Source organism: Anarrhichthys ocellatus, unplaced genomic scaffold (genome assembly GCF_004355925.1).
Source record: "Anarrhichthys ocellatus isolate YVR2014 unplaced genomic scaffold, GSC_Weel_1.0 scaffold18, whole genome shotgun sequence".
Taxonomy (NCBI): Eukaryota; Metazoa; Chordata; class Actinopteri; order Perciformes; family Anarhichadidae; genus Anarrhichthys; species Anarrhichthys ocellatus.
In genome coordinates, this window is record NW_022280048.1 from 213,226 (window position 1) to 227,962 (window position 14,737).

At 40.5% G+C, this 14,737-nt stretch overlaps 2 protein-coding genes, 1 long non-coding RNA gene and 4 other non-coding genes across 8 annotated transcripts in view; 1 reads left to right on the forward strand and 6 right to left on the reverse strand.

Moving 5' to 3' along the window:
* ssh2b (slingshot protein phosphatase 2b) overlaps positions 1 to 2,243 on the reverse strand; it is a 19,180-nt gene extending 16,937 nt beyond the window's left edge. The window contains exon 1 of the mRNA XM_031857247.1: positions 1,994 to 2,243. Coding sequence (XP_031713107.1) covers positions 1,994 to 2,056 — 63 coding nt within the window. The 5' untranslated portion in view covers positions 2,057 to 2,243. The remainder of the gene's footprint in view (positions 1 to 1,993) is intronic.
* Positions 2,244 to 4,402: 2,159 nt separating this feature from the next.
* Positions 4,403 to 7,946, forward strand: nsrp1 (nuclear speckle splicing regulatory protein 1). Of its 2 annotated transcripts, XM_031857294.1 has the most exons (8): positions 4,414 to 4,491; positions 4,603 to 4,635; positions 5,513 to 5,594; positions 5,763 to 5,819; positions 5,951 to 6,079; positions 6,217 to 6,424; positions 6,672 to 6,774; positions 6,881 to 7,946. In XM_031857294.1, the coding sequence occupies exons 2-8, from the start codon at positions 4,616 to 4,618 to the stop codon at positions 7,686 to 7,688; spliced, it is 1,407 nt and encodes a 468-aa protein (XP_031713154.1). In that variant the 5' UTR covers positions 4,414 to 4,491; positions 4,603 to 4,615; the 3' UTR covers positions 7,689 to 7,946. The 2 variants fall into 2 exon arrangements, with proteins under 2 accessions (XP_031713153.1, XP_031713154.1); XM_031857293.1 differs by having other exon boundaries at positions 4,403 to 4,635.
* A 4,384-nt stretch (positions 7,947 to 12,330) lies between these two features.
* Positions 12,331 to 14,167, reverse strand: LOC116389082 (uncharacterized). The gene is made up of 6 exons (XR_004213095.1): positions 13,938 to 14,167; positions 13,632 to 13,713; positions 13,392 to 13,435; positions 13,084 to 13,176; positions 12,543 to 12,874; positions 12,331 to 12,448 (listed from the first exon to the last, which is right to left on the reverse strand). It is a non-coding gene; the product is annotated as an uncharacterized LOC116389082 (long non-coding RNA).
* On the reverse strand, positions 12,670 to 12,741 carry LOC116389136 (small nucleolar RNA SNORD65). The gene has a single exon (XR_004213101.1). It is a non-coding gene; the product is annotated as a small nucleolar RNA SNORD65 (small nucleolar RNA).
* Positions 12,964 to 13,036, reverse strand: LOC116389134 (small nucleolar RNA SNORD65). Its single transcript, XR_004213100.1, has one exon. It is a non-coding gene; the product is annotated as a small nucleolar RNA SNORD65 (small nucleolar RNA).
* LOC116389140 (small nucleolar RNA SNORD65) lies at positions 13,255 to 13,327 on the reverse strand. The gene has a single exon (XR_004213105.1). It is a non-coding gene; the product is annotated as a small nucleolar RNA SNORD65 (small nucleolar RNA).
* On the reverse strand, positions 13,517 to 13,588 carry LOC116389137 (small nucleolar RNA SNORD49). Its single transcript, XR_004213102.1, has one exon. It is a non-coding gene; the product is annotated as a small nucleolar RNA SNORD49 (small nucleolar RNA).
* Positions 14,168 to 14,737: the final 570 nt, after the last annotated feature.

Consider the following 14,737-nt stretch of genomic DNA (forward strand, 5'->3'; position numbering starts at 1 on the left):
ACACACACACACACACACACACACACACACACACACACACACACACAACGGCAATACACCGGAAACCAGACATGTCTGTGCGATGCGTTATCACTGTATGTGTGTGCGGGTTGCAACTTGAAAGCATATTTCCACAACTAAATGCTTCACATCCTTCACCTTGCTAAATTACACATACGCATCTTCTTCTTCCTCTACTTTTACAGCTCGTTGTGATGAGAGACGTCCTGGCTCACATCTCTAACATACATGATCAGTCAAAAGGAGAAGCTATCGTGAACACTGAGTTACTTAGATTCTGTACTTCTGATGTTGACAATCTAAAAATGCTTGTTTCATCTACTGTTGTACATATTTTGAGTCACTCTTGATAATAGAACAAATAACCTAAAATGTGTGTGTACAAAGTAAGACAGTTATCATTATGCTTACTCACAGAACCTGTTTTGATGAGAATACAAAAGGTGTGAAGGATGGGGTCCCTTTCAGGGCCACATAACTCAGAGCATTTTATTGACTGACATTCTCGGTTCAAAAAAAATTTACTTGACTGCAGTTTTTGTGACAGTGGGGGTGTAGAAAGTACATTTGAACACAGTTATTTTAATAGCTAGTAAGGAAACAGACAAAACAGTTCTGGTTTTACTGTAGGGTTGGGCAATAATATGCTAATACACACTGTTAAGCAAGATAAAGTTATCAGAAATTAAAGATTATATTCCATGGAAGCTATCTCTTCGGTGTTTTGGGAACTTGCAAATCAATGAGGAAGACTGCTTAACGACAACATTAGACTTTTATTGGATTTCTTAACTTGATTTGTCGCGTATTTAATTCAAAAACAGACACTGCAGTCTGGTCATCTCATTCCAAATACACCTATATCAATGTCACAATATAAAATTATACATATAGATTAGACCTTAATACTGGCTTTAATCCATATCGGCCACTCTTCTGGTCTATGTCTTACTGGTAATATACTCATATAGAAGTTACGAACAGTAACGCTGTCTAGTTGACCAGCTATGGGAAGTAAAGCAGATCATTTATCACATAATGTCACAATGACTGAATCACTCTGAAGAACATAAGGACTGGCGCAGACACGTCAACAACACATGCAGCAGAACTGACACAGGAAGTGTGTAAAGTTGTGTGAAACAGACAAGAGAACACCGCTTGAATGGGAAACAGAGAGTGCTACTTCCTGAATGTCTGGTGGGATTCCTTCTGTAGAAACAAGACGAGCAAAGAGAACCGAAAAAAACACCTGCTCCTCTGCTTTGAAAGGGCACACACACACACACACACACACACACACACACACAGAGAGAAAACGTGCAGAAAAGGACTGATAGTCTGGGGAGGACACAGACTGAGAGAGACAACACACAACAACAGTTCAAGAGTAAATACCCGCATTTATGCAGGTCACAAGGCGCTTATTACGAGCGGAAGTGCATGACATATTTCTTGGTAGATAGCTAAACTAAAGCTTTATTTACGCTAGTTAGCTAGCAGTATAATTTGCTGTTAACTCCACCAACCTATCGATGAACGTCGGTATTTTCTCCTTTATTGGACGGTAACGTTAGTAGCTGACGTTACCGGCCACTCGGACCTTTGAACTGGCGGAAATGTGCACACGAGAACCATGTCAACAGTAGAATAGAAACACTAACAGAAGGCTGTGCTTTCTTATCGAGCTAACATTACTAAAGGCACTGTCTTGTCAAACTGCAGTAAAAAAAAAAAAAAAAAAAAACATTCCCGAGCAGGTTAATTTAGCAGCGAGTAACAATACTGATAATGATGAGCGGCTGTATGTCACGCATGCGCAGGAGTACAAAGGCAAGGCACTTATGATAGTCGGCAGCCGACGAAGACAGCGGAAATGGAGCCTAAAAAGCACCTTCGACAGCTAAAGACATCTGTGTTTGGTAGTGGTGTCAGCGGTAGCGGAGGAGGGTTAAATAAAGGCGACTCTCACCGAAACGCAGGGGCTGGAGCTGGTGCTGGGGGTCGGTGAGCGCTGCACGGTAACCAGCGCCATTCAGCGACCGGGAAGCGGACATCAGAGATGAAGCGACAGCGGCGAGACGAGCATAATGTATTTGAGACCGGGGTTGTTGGTCTACTCTCGTTTAGCTCGCTCCTTCTCTCTCTCACTGACCGTAGACTATTTGACTACTCCCCGGCTCTTTCCTCAGTTGGCGCCACCTGCGCATGCGCAACTGTCTATAGCTTGTCCGTCTCGATTAACCCAATGTGTGCTGGACGTAAACAAAGAAGCCAGAGTAGTGTCTCTCAGTCAAACAAAAAGCCTGCTGCAGCTACTGGTTTAGTGGTGAATTATGGTAAAAGATGAGTAAATATCGACCTCCATTGTCAGGCAATCAACCAACAACAATTACTTTCAGATAAGGTATATTTTAAAGGTGTACTCTAGAAATTTATATTGTATTTCCATAAAGTTGGGGGATTTGAGAGACACTAAATCTTTTAAAATAGTGGTCAAAATCGATGCAGCAGAGGCCGAAATATCCTGACTTTTATTCCCTTAATTAATTCTGCCCGCCCACTTTTAATAGTTCCCCTCAGTGTTGCCAGATTTGGCTGATTTCTGCCCAACTGGGCTGCTTTTGTTTAAGTTGTGATTCCTGATCACTGGTTCCTCACTTCCGCCTGTTATACTTCCTCTAAACTGTATCGTCAACTTCTATTAGGAGCTTAGCTGGTCAGACGATTTCAATATCAAAACCAGGATTTTTGAAGACTTTGAAAAGCACAGAGCAAACAAAAACACGATACAACTGTTTTTACAGGCTGAATAGTAATCCTCATGACGAGTAAACTGATCTGGATGTGTACAGTTGGTTGAGGTCCCTTTTAAAAAATACCTTAATATGCTATGTATGTGCATGCATTACACTTATTTACCACCTGATATTATGCAAACTATCAATTTAATGCATACATACTACCTTAAGTGTGAATTAAATCTCAAGTCACTGGAATTTATGTCAAGTCAGCTCTTCCATAATTTTCTTAAAATCGATTCAAACTTCAGGTTGAGTAACATAACTACATGTTATCCCTAAATCAACCTCTACAGTCAATGTGTCAATTCTAAGCATGAAATAAAAAACATGTAGGTTTACTGTACAATATCCATAGAGTGTATTCATGTATTGGTTTAAGAGAGTTAACCTGTGGTACTCTAACGTAAGGCTGCAGTTTAGAAAAGAAAAAGTATTTGAAGTATGTGTCATTGTGAGATTCAAAGGTCTGGAGCCAGGCAAAAACAATACACAACAATCAAAATAATGAACTGTATTAGCTTGTCTTTCATCAGCAAGAATGGGCCTCTCAGTTAAAAAAGGTATTTGTTCAATTTTCAGGCTAACTTTACCATGTATAGTTTCTTTCCATTACTCCATCCATCCTCCTGTCCTACCAATCCATTTATCTACATGCCCTGTAGTTCATTTTACGACCATTACATCTGTCCATCCACCCTTCCATCCATCAGGCAGCTTTGATCATTCTGTTTGTACCAGAGGGATTAGCAGTGAGGTCAGAGATGAGATGGAGATTACGACAGAGATAATGGTGTTTTGATTTAGAGTCACTCAGAGGAGGCACGGGGAATTCAAAGCTGCAGCTTCAATCACAGGTGAGCCACATGGTCTCTGATCTGATTTAAGACAAAGAACAGACCAGCTGACATCATCGAAAGTAACATAACATCATATAAAATCATCGAATAATGTGAAATGAGCAATTGCTTTGCTCTAAGACAGATAGTAGCCGCAGACTGTCATGTCTTTGTTTCCTCTCCAGTAAGAATAGCAGACTCACTTTCATCGCAGTATTTTCTGTATTTTTAGTGTAGCACTTTGCAGCTATATTATGTATGGTTGCAGGAACATTATATAAAATACTCATCTACTCTACTTATCTATTATAAGCTTTTATGTAGTCATTGTGGTTGTATAAAGTAGAAGACTGGTTCCCAACCTGAAGGTTAGGACCCCTTCAATGGGTTGTAAAATGAGCTTTGGATGATTACACTCGGAGTAAGCCTAATTGAGACTAGATGTTTAATGTTGGCCTGTTTAATGTCTGCATTTTAACTTGATAAAATGCAGACTCTGTAGGAGACTAAATCAATAAAGTCCCAGTGATAAATGGTGCCTAGGATTATCAAAATAATCTTTGGGCCTATCTTTTAACAGTTTTAAATTAAAAGCATTTGTGTCCAGATAAATTCCGTTATCCTTTTACATCTTATTTTGAAAACCGGATGTTGTCTCACGTTAATCTTTCCGCTAACTTTGCAAAGTCCTCGCGTGCTCCCGATCTGTGCCGTTAGAATGCGTTTACCGTGAATTTCAGCATATCGGCGCACTCAAATTTAAGTGTCTGCTGGGTTGACCACGGAGATCCGAGTATCTGCTGATTTGACCGCAGTCCAAAAACATACATGTCTGTCGTGTACATAGCAGAACTTGTCATTTATGAGTTTACTCAGAGAGAGTTATAGAGCATATTTGGTTTAATAAAATATTGTGTCGAATCTGTTGTTCTCGTTCACAGTCAGCAGAGCAAGATGGCGGCCCCTACTAAACAGTAAGTTGTAGAAAAGCTAACGCACCTACGACACTGTGTGACACACATTTAAAGACGACTGTTTAACTTGGTCAGGGTTGTAGTTATAGTAGTTTCAAAGAGTTTAGTATGTTATATCAGCCGTATTGTTACGGCTCAGGATTGTCTGTGAAAACGGTGGTTCTCCCTCTGCTGCTCCTGCAGCTAACGCTAACTGACGTTAGCTAACGTTATGCTAACCTCGCGATTAAACCAGCTACGTTAGTAAACCTACACAAATATGGTCCTTTTTTTTGTACGATGCTTTGGATTGGCACCTTTTCATACCTGACATTTATATATCAACTTGCCCTTCAATTTCTTAGTTTTTTTACCTCACCAAAGACAACCTGTCAGGGAATGTGTCCCAGCTAAAATTAGTCATTCAGAGTTACCTCATTTGGTAGATTTCGTATCGGTTTTAGGCGTTTTGTGTTTCTCTTTCTCTGGTGCACAACGCACTGCATTAACCTATTGTTTGCAGAAAGTCAACCGTCTCATAAAGCATTTAACAAACTATGAATATCGCTGCCCTTGCCACTGGAAAACGGAAAATATATAGTTCGCTCTTTACGAGTTGTGTTGTCTAATTCTAAGATAAACTTTATTGATGACAGATATGTGTTTTTTTGTTTCTGAATCCTGGAGACCAAATCTGTAACTCTCACTATGCAGATAGTCACCCTCAAAATGAAGTACAAATCACCCACTTTAATTAAGGCCATTTGCTGGTCATTCAAATGCCCCCCCCCCCCCTCAGTAGAGATACACCTTTTCTCAATGAACTACGACTCGCATGTGAAGTACAGATGGTTTTGGTATGACCTGGTTCACGAAGCCTTGCTTCCTTATTGTCCAGGTACGGGCTGATCTTGTCACAGAAGAAAGGAGTGCAGAGCCTGCAGAAACACTCGGTGTTCGAGGATGACTCGGACGATGAGGTGAGTAAACTTCTGGATTTGTTACAAGCAGGACAAAAACAATTTGTCTCTTGTCATTCACCAATCACTGCATTGGAATTTAAAGTATTTCCCCTATTATGGAAACTAAAAATAATTCTGTAAAATAAATGATAATTAAAAAAGTGCTGGATATGTTTTGTTCCTCAGGCCACAGTTGGGGAGACTCTGCAGAAAGAGGCTGTCAAAAAGAAGATGATGAAGCAGGTGAGAGGAAGAATTAAAGGACCTAATGTGATTTCAGTCCATGTAGCTATACACTAGTTTACTTTTTATTTTTCAACAGTCATACTTCTGTGATTTACATTTCTCTGGTCTCTCTCGCTCTCGTTCTAAAGACCCGTTTGGAGATGCACAAGGCCCTGGAACAGGACAGCACTGTGTATGACTACGATGGTGTGTACGATGACATTCAGAAACAGAGACTTGAGACCAACAAAAAAATGCTGGGAGGCGCTGACAAAAAGGTAATCTCATTGTGTCAAATACCTGTATGGCTGCAGCATTTCAAAGTGCTGGTTAGAGAGAGAGAGAGAGACTGTCCAGCGTGCACTAAAATATGTTGTTCTGACATCCTACTGGTGCGTGTTTTTTTTTGTTCCAGCCAAAGTACATCCACCAATTAATGAGAGCAGTTGAGGACCGAAAGAAAGAACAAGAACGAAGGGATGAGAGGAAGATCCAGAAGGAGAGAGAGGCAGAAGGAGAGCAGTTTGCAGATAAAGACGCTTACGTTACGTCCGCCTACAAACTCAAACTGCAGGAGCAGAAGGAGGAGCTGGAGAAAGAAAAAAGAGTGGAAGCGATGGAAGGTTAGAGCGAGACTTTAAACTCCAGATATGAACATATGAATGTATTTTAAATTGTATTTGTTCATAGCAACGCTTTGTAATCTCTAAGACATCTGGTTATGTAAAACGTCTTTGGAGAAGTATCTCCTTCCTTCAGGCACACAAAGCATGACCTGAAGAGACGGTCTTAAACATGTTGTGGAAAAGAGGCCACTTCATACGAAGGTATGTAAATGATGTGTTTTGAATAAATTTTTGTTTTAATTAGCGGCTTTGGACGTGAAGAAACAAAAAGATCTGAGCGGCTTCTACCGCCACCTGCTGAATCAGACTGTAGGAGAGGAGGCGATACCGGATTGCTCAGCCAACAAGTCAGTCACAGCTTCGCATCACTTGTTCATCCGTAAAGGAAACAAGAACACGCACATCATTTTAAAACTATTCTTTATGTGCATCTTTCTGTTTCTGCCTCCACAGAACTGAAAACACAAAGGTTTCAAAAGACACAGAGACGACTTCACCCGTTCCCTCATCTACGTCCCGTGACAATGTTCCAAGCTCAGGCAGCGACAGCGAGGAGGGGCATGAGCCGAAATCTGAATTTAGCAAGCCTGGGGCAGGCTCTGCACACTCAAAACGCCAATATAGACAGAGGTCACCTTCCTCAGGGAGCGGAGAGGAGAAGGAGAGAGAGAAGGAGAGAGAGAGACAAAAGAAGAGGCACAGAGATCAAGAGAGGGACCGAAACAGGGGAAGGGAAAGGGACGACCGACACGGGGGGAGGAGAGACGACAGGGACGGAAGGAGAGACGACAGGAGAGACGACAGGGACGGAAGGAAAGACAGGAGCAGAGGCAGAGAAGACGACAGGAGCAGAGGCAAGGATACAGACAGGGAAGACAGGCATGGGAAGAGGGAGAGGAGCCCGAAGGAAAGAGAGAGGGATAGGAATGGGGAAAGAGAAAAGAGAAGGAATCAAGAGGAGGACAAGCGTAAGGACAAAGATCAGGAAGAAGAGAAGGAGAGAAAGAAGCAGCCAGAGAACGAGAAGGCAGTGAAGGGGGACGAAAAAGATCCAGAAAAGAAGGAAGCAGTCGGAGAACCGAGCACAGAAAATAAAGATGAAGAGAAAGAGAAAGGCGAGGAGAAAGAGGATATGGAGGAAAAGGCGAACAAGTTTGCCAAGCGCTGCACGGATCATACCGTTAGCACGGCGAGGGACAGGTACATGGCCAGACAGATAGCACGCTCGTCCTGTAAGACGTATATAGAGAAGGAGGACTGAGAGCTGTGCAGCACAGTGTAGAAGATACGGCTTCTGTTATTTTACGTCTTTGTTTTTCAACAAATCCTATGAAAATACCAAAAACCAACATTGAGTTAGTGTATTCTACTGTCAACACCTTCCGACTTCCAAGCCCACTGGTGACTGAAGATGTAAATCTTTCAAAACTTTTCAAGGCTCACTGATTTTGCTAAACAGCTGAGCACTGTAGTTTTTGCAAGCTTTCTTCTATCAGGAATAAATATGTGTTATATTGCTTTTGTTGGGTATTATTTTTAGCCTTTATTTTTGCTGCTCTAGTGAGTATTTACTGGAACAACGTTTGTGGAATTAACTCAAAATAAAGTCGTGGTAAATGGACTGTACTTATAAAGCGCTTTTCTAGTCTTCCGACCTCTCAAAGAGCTTTTAACACCACATGTCATCACTCACACGCTGATGGTAAGGGGGGGCTACCACCTGCCCACCAGGACCATCTAACATTCTTACAACATTCACAAACCGAAGGCTACGGGAGCAATTTTGGGGCTCAGCATCTTGCCCAAGGACACATCGGCACGGACTAGCGGAGCCGGGGATCAAACCGCCGATTGAAGGACGACCCTGCTCTACCACGGGGCCACAGTTGCCAGTATAAGTCCGGTGTTTGTTGTAATCAAAGAACATGTCACCCAGTTCCATAGTGTGGCTTATTGATGTAATAGTTTCGGACAATAGAGGTAGCTGTGGCATCGACTAACCAGATAACTCACAGTTTTAGTCTTGTGGGATCTGCTGACGATATGGAAAATATTGCCAACCGTATCCTGTATGTGCTGACTCCACTTATTCACTGCAGTGGACGGATCCAAACAGCAGAGTGTGCTGGTCTTCAGTGACGACACAGAGCTGGACGGTCTCTTTCTTTTGAACTAGAATTGGTGGATTTGGACTTTATTATTGTTGAAATGAGAACACAAACTTCTAAACGTGAGACCCACGTCACACACAGGAATGAGTGTATAAAGTACATTTTATCTTATTGCGTAATTCAGAAGAAGTGGAACGACGTGTGAGCCAGTGATGATGTTTCTGATCACTTGTTTAATTCTTTTGTATTTTTGCCCTGTAGTCCAGTGATGAGTTAATAAATCATTTCTGTTCCACAGTTTCTTCTGTTGCTTCCTGTTTGTTCAGCCACCACTTGCAGTTTGATGTTGAAATGTGTACAAGAATTAAGATTTCAATTCACCATTCAGAGGGTAACGACGTTTATTTCACAATGTGACCACAGAAACGTGTTGCTGCTCTACAGGCTGCGCACAAGAAGACGACGATTCTAAAAAATCAAAAAGCAGCATTTGGTTGCAGTAATCTTCTCGTGTGTGGCTCCTGTGCCGGCTTCGGTCTAGTTGTACATGGAGAAGTTGGACCACTGAAACCAAAAACAGACAGTTTCGTAAAACCGTTTAGTTTTGTTTGTCATGTTTTTCTTGTGTTGCAAACTGCATTTAGTTGTGCATTCCTGTGAAGCTTTATGACAATAAATGATCCTTGAATCCTTGTTATGGATTAGATATAGAAGTGTGTCACAACTAGGCACACCAAACATCTACAACAGTAAAATGTTATTTATACATGGCTTCATTGATAGTAGTAATGCAATACTTAACATACATTTGTACTAATAATAGTTACATTGTCAATGCAGCAGAATCTGTATTTGTATTTGGCAGTAGTGCCACTTTTACTTCAGCTGTTGATGTGAATATTTCTGCGACGTGTAGTTTTACGTGTGTTGGACGTCTTGAGAAAGAAAAAGAAGAACGTGTGGCTTTAAGTGGAAGCAGACTTGCCTCGCTCCAGGACATGTGGATCACTCCATTTTGATGATTTGTCCTTGAAAACATCTGTAAAGAAAAACCCCCAACAAATAACACATATTTTGAATGCAACATAAGTCTAAAACATATTTAAAAAGCACTGCAGCACTATATGCAAATCATCAGAAAGCTCAGGAAGTACAGATCTGCAGAATTGTTATCAGTGCAAACCACAAAAAATGAGAATTGTATTATTGCTATTAATCTTCCTCCAGTCTTGTGTAAACTGGAGTAGTGAAAAATAAAAAGGTACAACAAACTTATACAAACATGTTGCCGGTTTAAAGCCTCATGCCTGCAAGGAAAAGCTAGCGGCTGGTGCTGTGCAGACTGTTAAACAAACATGTTTTTGAAATAAAGATTGCTTGTGAAGTTACAGACAAGTCATGATACTGAATATAACTAAATATTGGATCTCGGTTTGTGCTCTTTTTTTTGGTGTCTTCACTAGCAAATGACAAATCACAAGCGTACAAAGGAGAAACAAAAGCTTCCAATAATTCCTGACAGGGCAGCACCCATCTGCCATGAGACATTATATAAGTTTACCAAAAATGCGGAAACAATAGAATAAATACTGTAAAGCAAAGACAGAAAGTACCGATGAGCAAAGCTTTCTTTATTCAATTTAATTACATTGTAATGTACGGTTAGTAGTAGTAGCAGGCAGGGTGCCAGGAATGTCTGCCAGCTTTACTTCCTGTGGCACTAACATAATGTGATGCTAATTCCCAAGGCACCAAATTATAAACAGTAGCTTATATAAATTAGCCTTTAATAGCAGAAAGAAGGAATGTGGAACTAATGCAGGTGTTTAAAGGAATGTGGATTACTGACTGCATACTTAAGAGTACATAAAGGGATGGATACTATACATAATGCAATAACTGTTAGGGCATGGTGTTATGTTGTGCATCATCAGCTATAACGCCATGCAATAAAGGATATTTCATTCACAATTTGTTGTTAGCGAGTTAAAAGTAATCTGCCATTAATTATCAATACTGAACACAAATGTATACACACCAAGCCATAATCGACATCTCTTCATCAGTTTACTTTCTCATCTGCAGGTTTGTTGAAACTTGTTACAGCAGCTTTCACAGGCTACATTAATATTGGTTCAAACTGGTGACGCTTTCCTCCGAGTCTGTTTATTTTAGTTTGCAGTGCACACTAAAGGAAATATGTGAAAACAGGACATAAAGTTATTAGTACTACGGTAACAATACTAGTGATTGGATTTCACTTATGAAGTCATCCTTAATGTTTCATTTAAGCCATGACAACAGCTTACAAGGAATGGTTGATGGTTGCATGTGATACAACACAGCACGCCGCGTTTGCTCCAATAAGACTATAAACACAATTGTACTAAGTCTGCTGCTTGAACGAGCATTTCTGTAATTGAATGCACGTCTAAAATAGATCATGAAATGAAGGCAACACTGACTTTCAAACATTAGGACATGTTCGCTGCAGTGCAACAGGAAAGCAAACTAAACTTGTGTTTAGATCTAATCATCACTGGGTAGTGCAACATGGTACGTTGATCAAATGTGACAGGATCTACATTCTCTGCACACTTGTCACAAACATCAGCCCGACCAGACTTGTTATTACTTTCAAAGTAATCTCCATGTCTTCAGAAAAATATGGGCTTTTGGACTTTGTGTAGCCAGCAATTATGTTTCTGGAACATCCACAAACCCTGAAACAAAAAACAGGTGGCATTGAAAGTTAAAATATATCAGAATTTGTTCTTTTTTCTGCCAAGGAGGTTATATTGTTGACTTTGCAAACTCATGAAAAGATTTTTTAAATACACAATTCTGTGAACTAGTGTAAACTATACAGTGTGATGCAACAGGCTCACCACCAGGGCCTAACGAGATGGGTGAAGCTGCTGCAAACGTTAGTCTTTGATATCCGGCTGAATAGAAGTCAGCTTCAGGCGGAGATTGGATTCAACACCCCTCAACGCGTTACCTTAGTTGGTCTTTAAGGCCACAAGCACCGCTTCACAACTCAATGCGTAAAAAATATTCGCTGTTTCAGTCTAGAGCAGACTTTCAAAATGGGTTGTGGCCGAGTGTAGCGCCAGTAGCCTCGAAGTACTTCCAATAGCCGACCCGGCTGATGGATTCATTTTGAATAACCTAGGATCACCCACTGCCCGAGAGGCAAACACCATCTCCTCAGTCTTCTACACATTAAAAACAAGTTTAGTGTCACAAATCTCTATTTCACAGTAGTCAACTGACATCCCTCTGCTTTAGGCCCAAGATGGCTGCATTGTTTGACTTAATTATAGTGCCGTCAGAGTGGAGGGGCCCCGAGATGTTTTTTGGTCAAGGCACTATTCTGTTTAGCCAAAACTTCATGTGAAGACCTGAATATGCTCATTTGATTATGTTCCCTTTGTGAATATGTGACCAGCTGGGATAAAAACATGGCATCAAAAACATGTCCACTCATTTTCCATGACAGGCCTTTTGTTTGAAGCAAATTCCTGAAACAAAAAAAAAAAAAAACAAAACATCCAAACAGACACGTCAATCATCCATCGGCCTTCCTGCGATGTGCAGCGAACCATGACTTTCTGGTCACTAAGCTCAGCAACAGACATGGCCATCACAGATGCAACTTTGCCTTTTGGTGTTCCGTCAGCATCTTTCTGAAGGTTGGGAGGGATCTCAGCATTTTAGGGCATTACTTCAAAAATGTCACCTTTATATGTGTGCGTTAGTGCAAGATCAACAAAAGGCAAGACCAATCAGTTTTTTTAGGCTGTTATGACACTTTATTGACAGTTAATTCTGCTTCTTACACAGGGAGATGATTTTTAAACAAACATGTTGACATGCAGCTTCAGATGGTGCCCACAGATCTTGTCATCTGAAGAGAAGAAGTCAGAGAAGTCTTGATTAACAAACAAAAAATACTAGTATACATAATTATTCTCATTAAAATTAATCGGATGGATTCTCACCAGATGCAGCTGGCAGGCTTACAAAGGCAGTCGCTGCAACCACTTGATCCAATTCTGAGGGATAAGAAAGAGGAAGTTGAGTCCACAAGTTATGTCACAAGTGCACTGTGTGAAGCCGCCACTAAAAGTTCAGAAAACCGAGTCTCACCACAAACAATCTGCCGGTAATTCCAGCATTTCAGTTTAGAGTTCATCACAACAGGAGCAGCGAGTTGTAGTTTTTTCAGACATGGAAAGCATATTCACCTGCACCATCTTTAGTCATCTGGTGTAGTTGGACAAAGACGCAGGATGGCAATGTCACATCATACTGCAGCTCACAAGCCTTTCATCTACAAAAGGGGAAGACAAGGTTACAATCCGTTAGCGACATTATGTCAATTAATGTTGAGTTACAAGTTACAGAACTGCATCTTCTAAAGTTCAGAAAACCGAGTCTCACCACTAAACAATCTGACGGTAATTCCAGCATTTCAGTTTAGAGTTCATCACAACAGGAGCAGCGAGTTGTAGTTTTTTCAGACATGAGAAGCATATTCACCTGCACAGCATGAATCTTTAGACATCTGGTGTAGTTGGATGAAGACGCAAGATGAAGTGTCACATCTTATGACAGCTTACAAGCTTTTTTTATCTACAAAGGGGGAAACAAGGTTACGATTTGTTAGCGACATGTCAATTAACTTTGAGTTACAGAACTGCATCTTCCAATGTTCAGAAAACCGAGTCTCACCACTAAACAATCTGCCGGTAATTCCAGCATTTCAGTTTAGAGTTCATCACAACAATTAACAGCAATTTGTTTAATAAAGCTTCAAATCTACACAAATAAAGACACATTAAACTAACCTCAGTTGTGACTTGGCATCTTGAATGGCTCCATTTTGACTAGTCTTAAAAAAACAAAAGTATAATGGTATAAGTACCATTGACATTTTGTAAAGATTGATCACAGAATTGCAGTTTTGGACTCAGAACAGTGAGAATGAAACATCGTCAGTTGTCGCATCAGACGGCACTTCCTATTCACAGTTTTCATCACAGACATCTGCATTAAGACACATTAGGGTTTTCATCACCGTAACTGACCTTGTAGATACATCAGGAGGCCCAGTTTATCCAATGTATGGCCTGTAAATCCTGTGCAAAGAGCTGCCAGCAGGAGGGCAACCTATGGAGAAAAAAAAAACAAAACAATTAGAGATATTTATAATAAATAAAAACGAGTTTAATTTAGATTACACTAAAAGGACAAGATTCTAAACTCATAGGTAATATTTCAACATGAAAAACCAACAAGGTAATTTTGACTCAACTTTTATATGAAACACGAGTTACAATAATGCAGCGAAACGACAGAATCTCATTGAAAGAAAGGCTGAAAGAAAATCTCACTTCTTTTTCATTTTGTCCATCTTTCGGGTGTTCTCCACGTGGCTGCTTGAGGCCCTGTCAGGATAACGCTAACGTTACACTTAAGCTAGTAGATACCTCGTGTCAATCAGTCTCAAACTACAGCTCTACTAACGTGTTGCTGGGTCCGGCAGTGGTGCGTCTTTCTAAACATTGACTACATTTAACAAGTTAAAAAATGACCGCGGTGGCTGACGCACCTCTAGTCTCAACAGACTATTCGGAAAGAGACAGAATAGTCGCGATGGCGAAATATTTAAACCCTTAATGTCGCAGGAATACAACGTCACTTGGTCTTTAGTTTTGGCGCGCGATCAACCGACTCAAAAGGCATTCTGTCGCCCCCTGCTGTACCGGAGGGTAAACATCACGACATCATACTGGGTTATTGGATGAATTTACTCTTGTGTGAATAAATAATTCAAGTCAAATTTAAATACGTAATATACGGCACTATATTTAAGCGTAGGGTTATAGACAAATACTACAATATCGTTCACTTCACTACAATTATATATTGGGCCAAATTATTGAATTACTTTGCAGATTAAGATTAGAACCTAAAGACATGTTCTTTGTGAAACTACTAATACAGTTATTGATTAGTTTGATTACTGTTGTTTACTCATTAGAGCATGAATGGAAATATTCTAAAGTGTCCATGTTTTAATTTATTTTAAAACAGTTTATTTAACTGAACGTGTGTTAAACTCTGGGGCTCCTGTTACAGCTATGGGCTATAAATTAGGTCTCTTTTCTCGTCACCTGGGCTTGGTTACAAT

What these genes read in the sequence shown, in the direction of transcription:
- nsrp1 (XM_031857293.1), top strand. Translation starts at nt 4,616, where the DNA reads ATGGCGGCCCCTACTAAACA. An exon ending in ATGGCGGCCCCTACTAAACA is followed by an intron (nt 4,636 to 5,512) that starts GTAAGTTGTAGA and finishes CTTATTGTCCAG; the next exon opens with GTACGGGCTGATCTTGTCAC. An exon ending in TGGGAGGCGCTGACAAAAAG is followed by an intron (nt 6,080 to 6,216) that starts GTAATCTCATTG and finishes TTTTTGTTCCAG; the next exon opens with CCAAAGTACATCCACCAATT.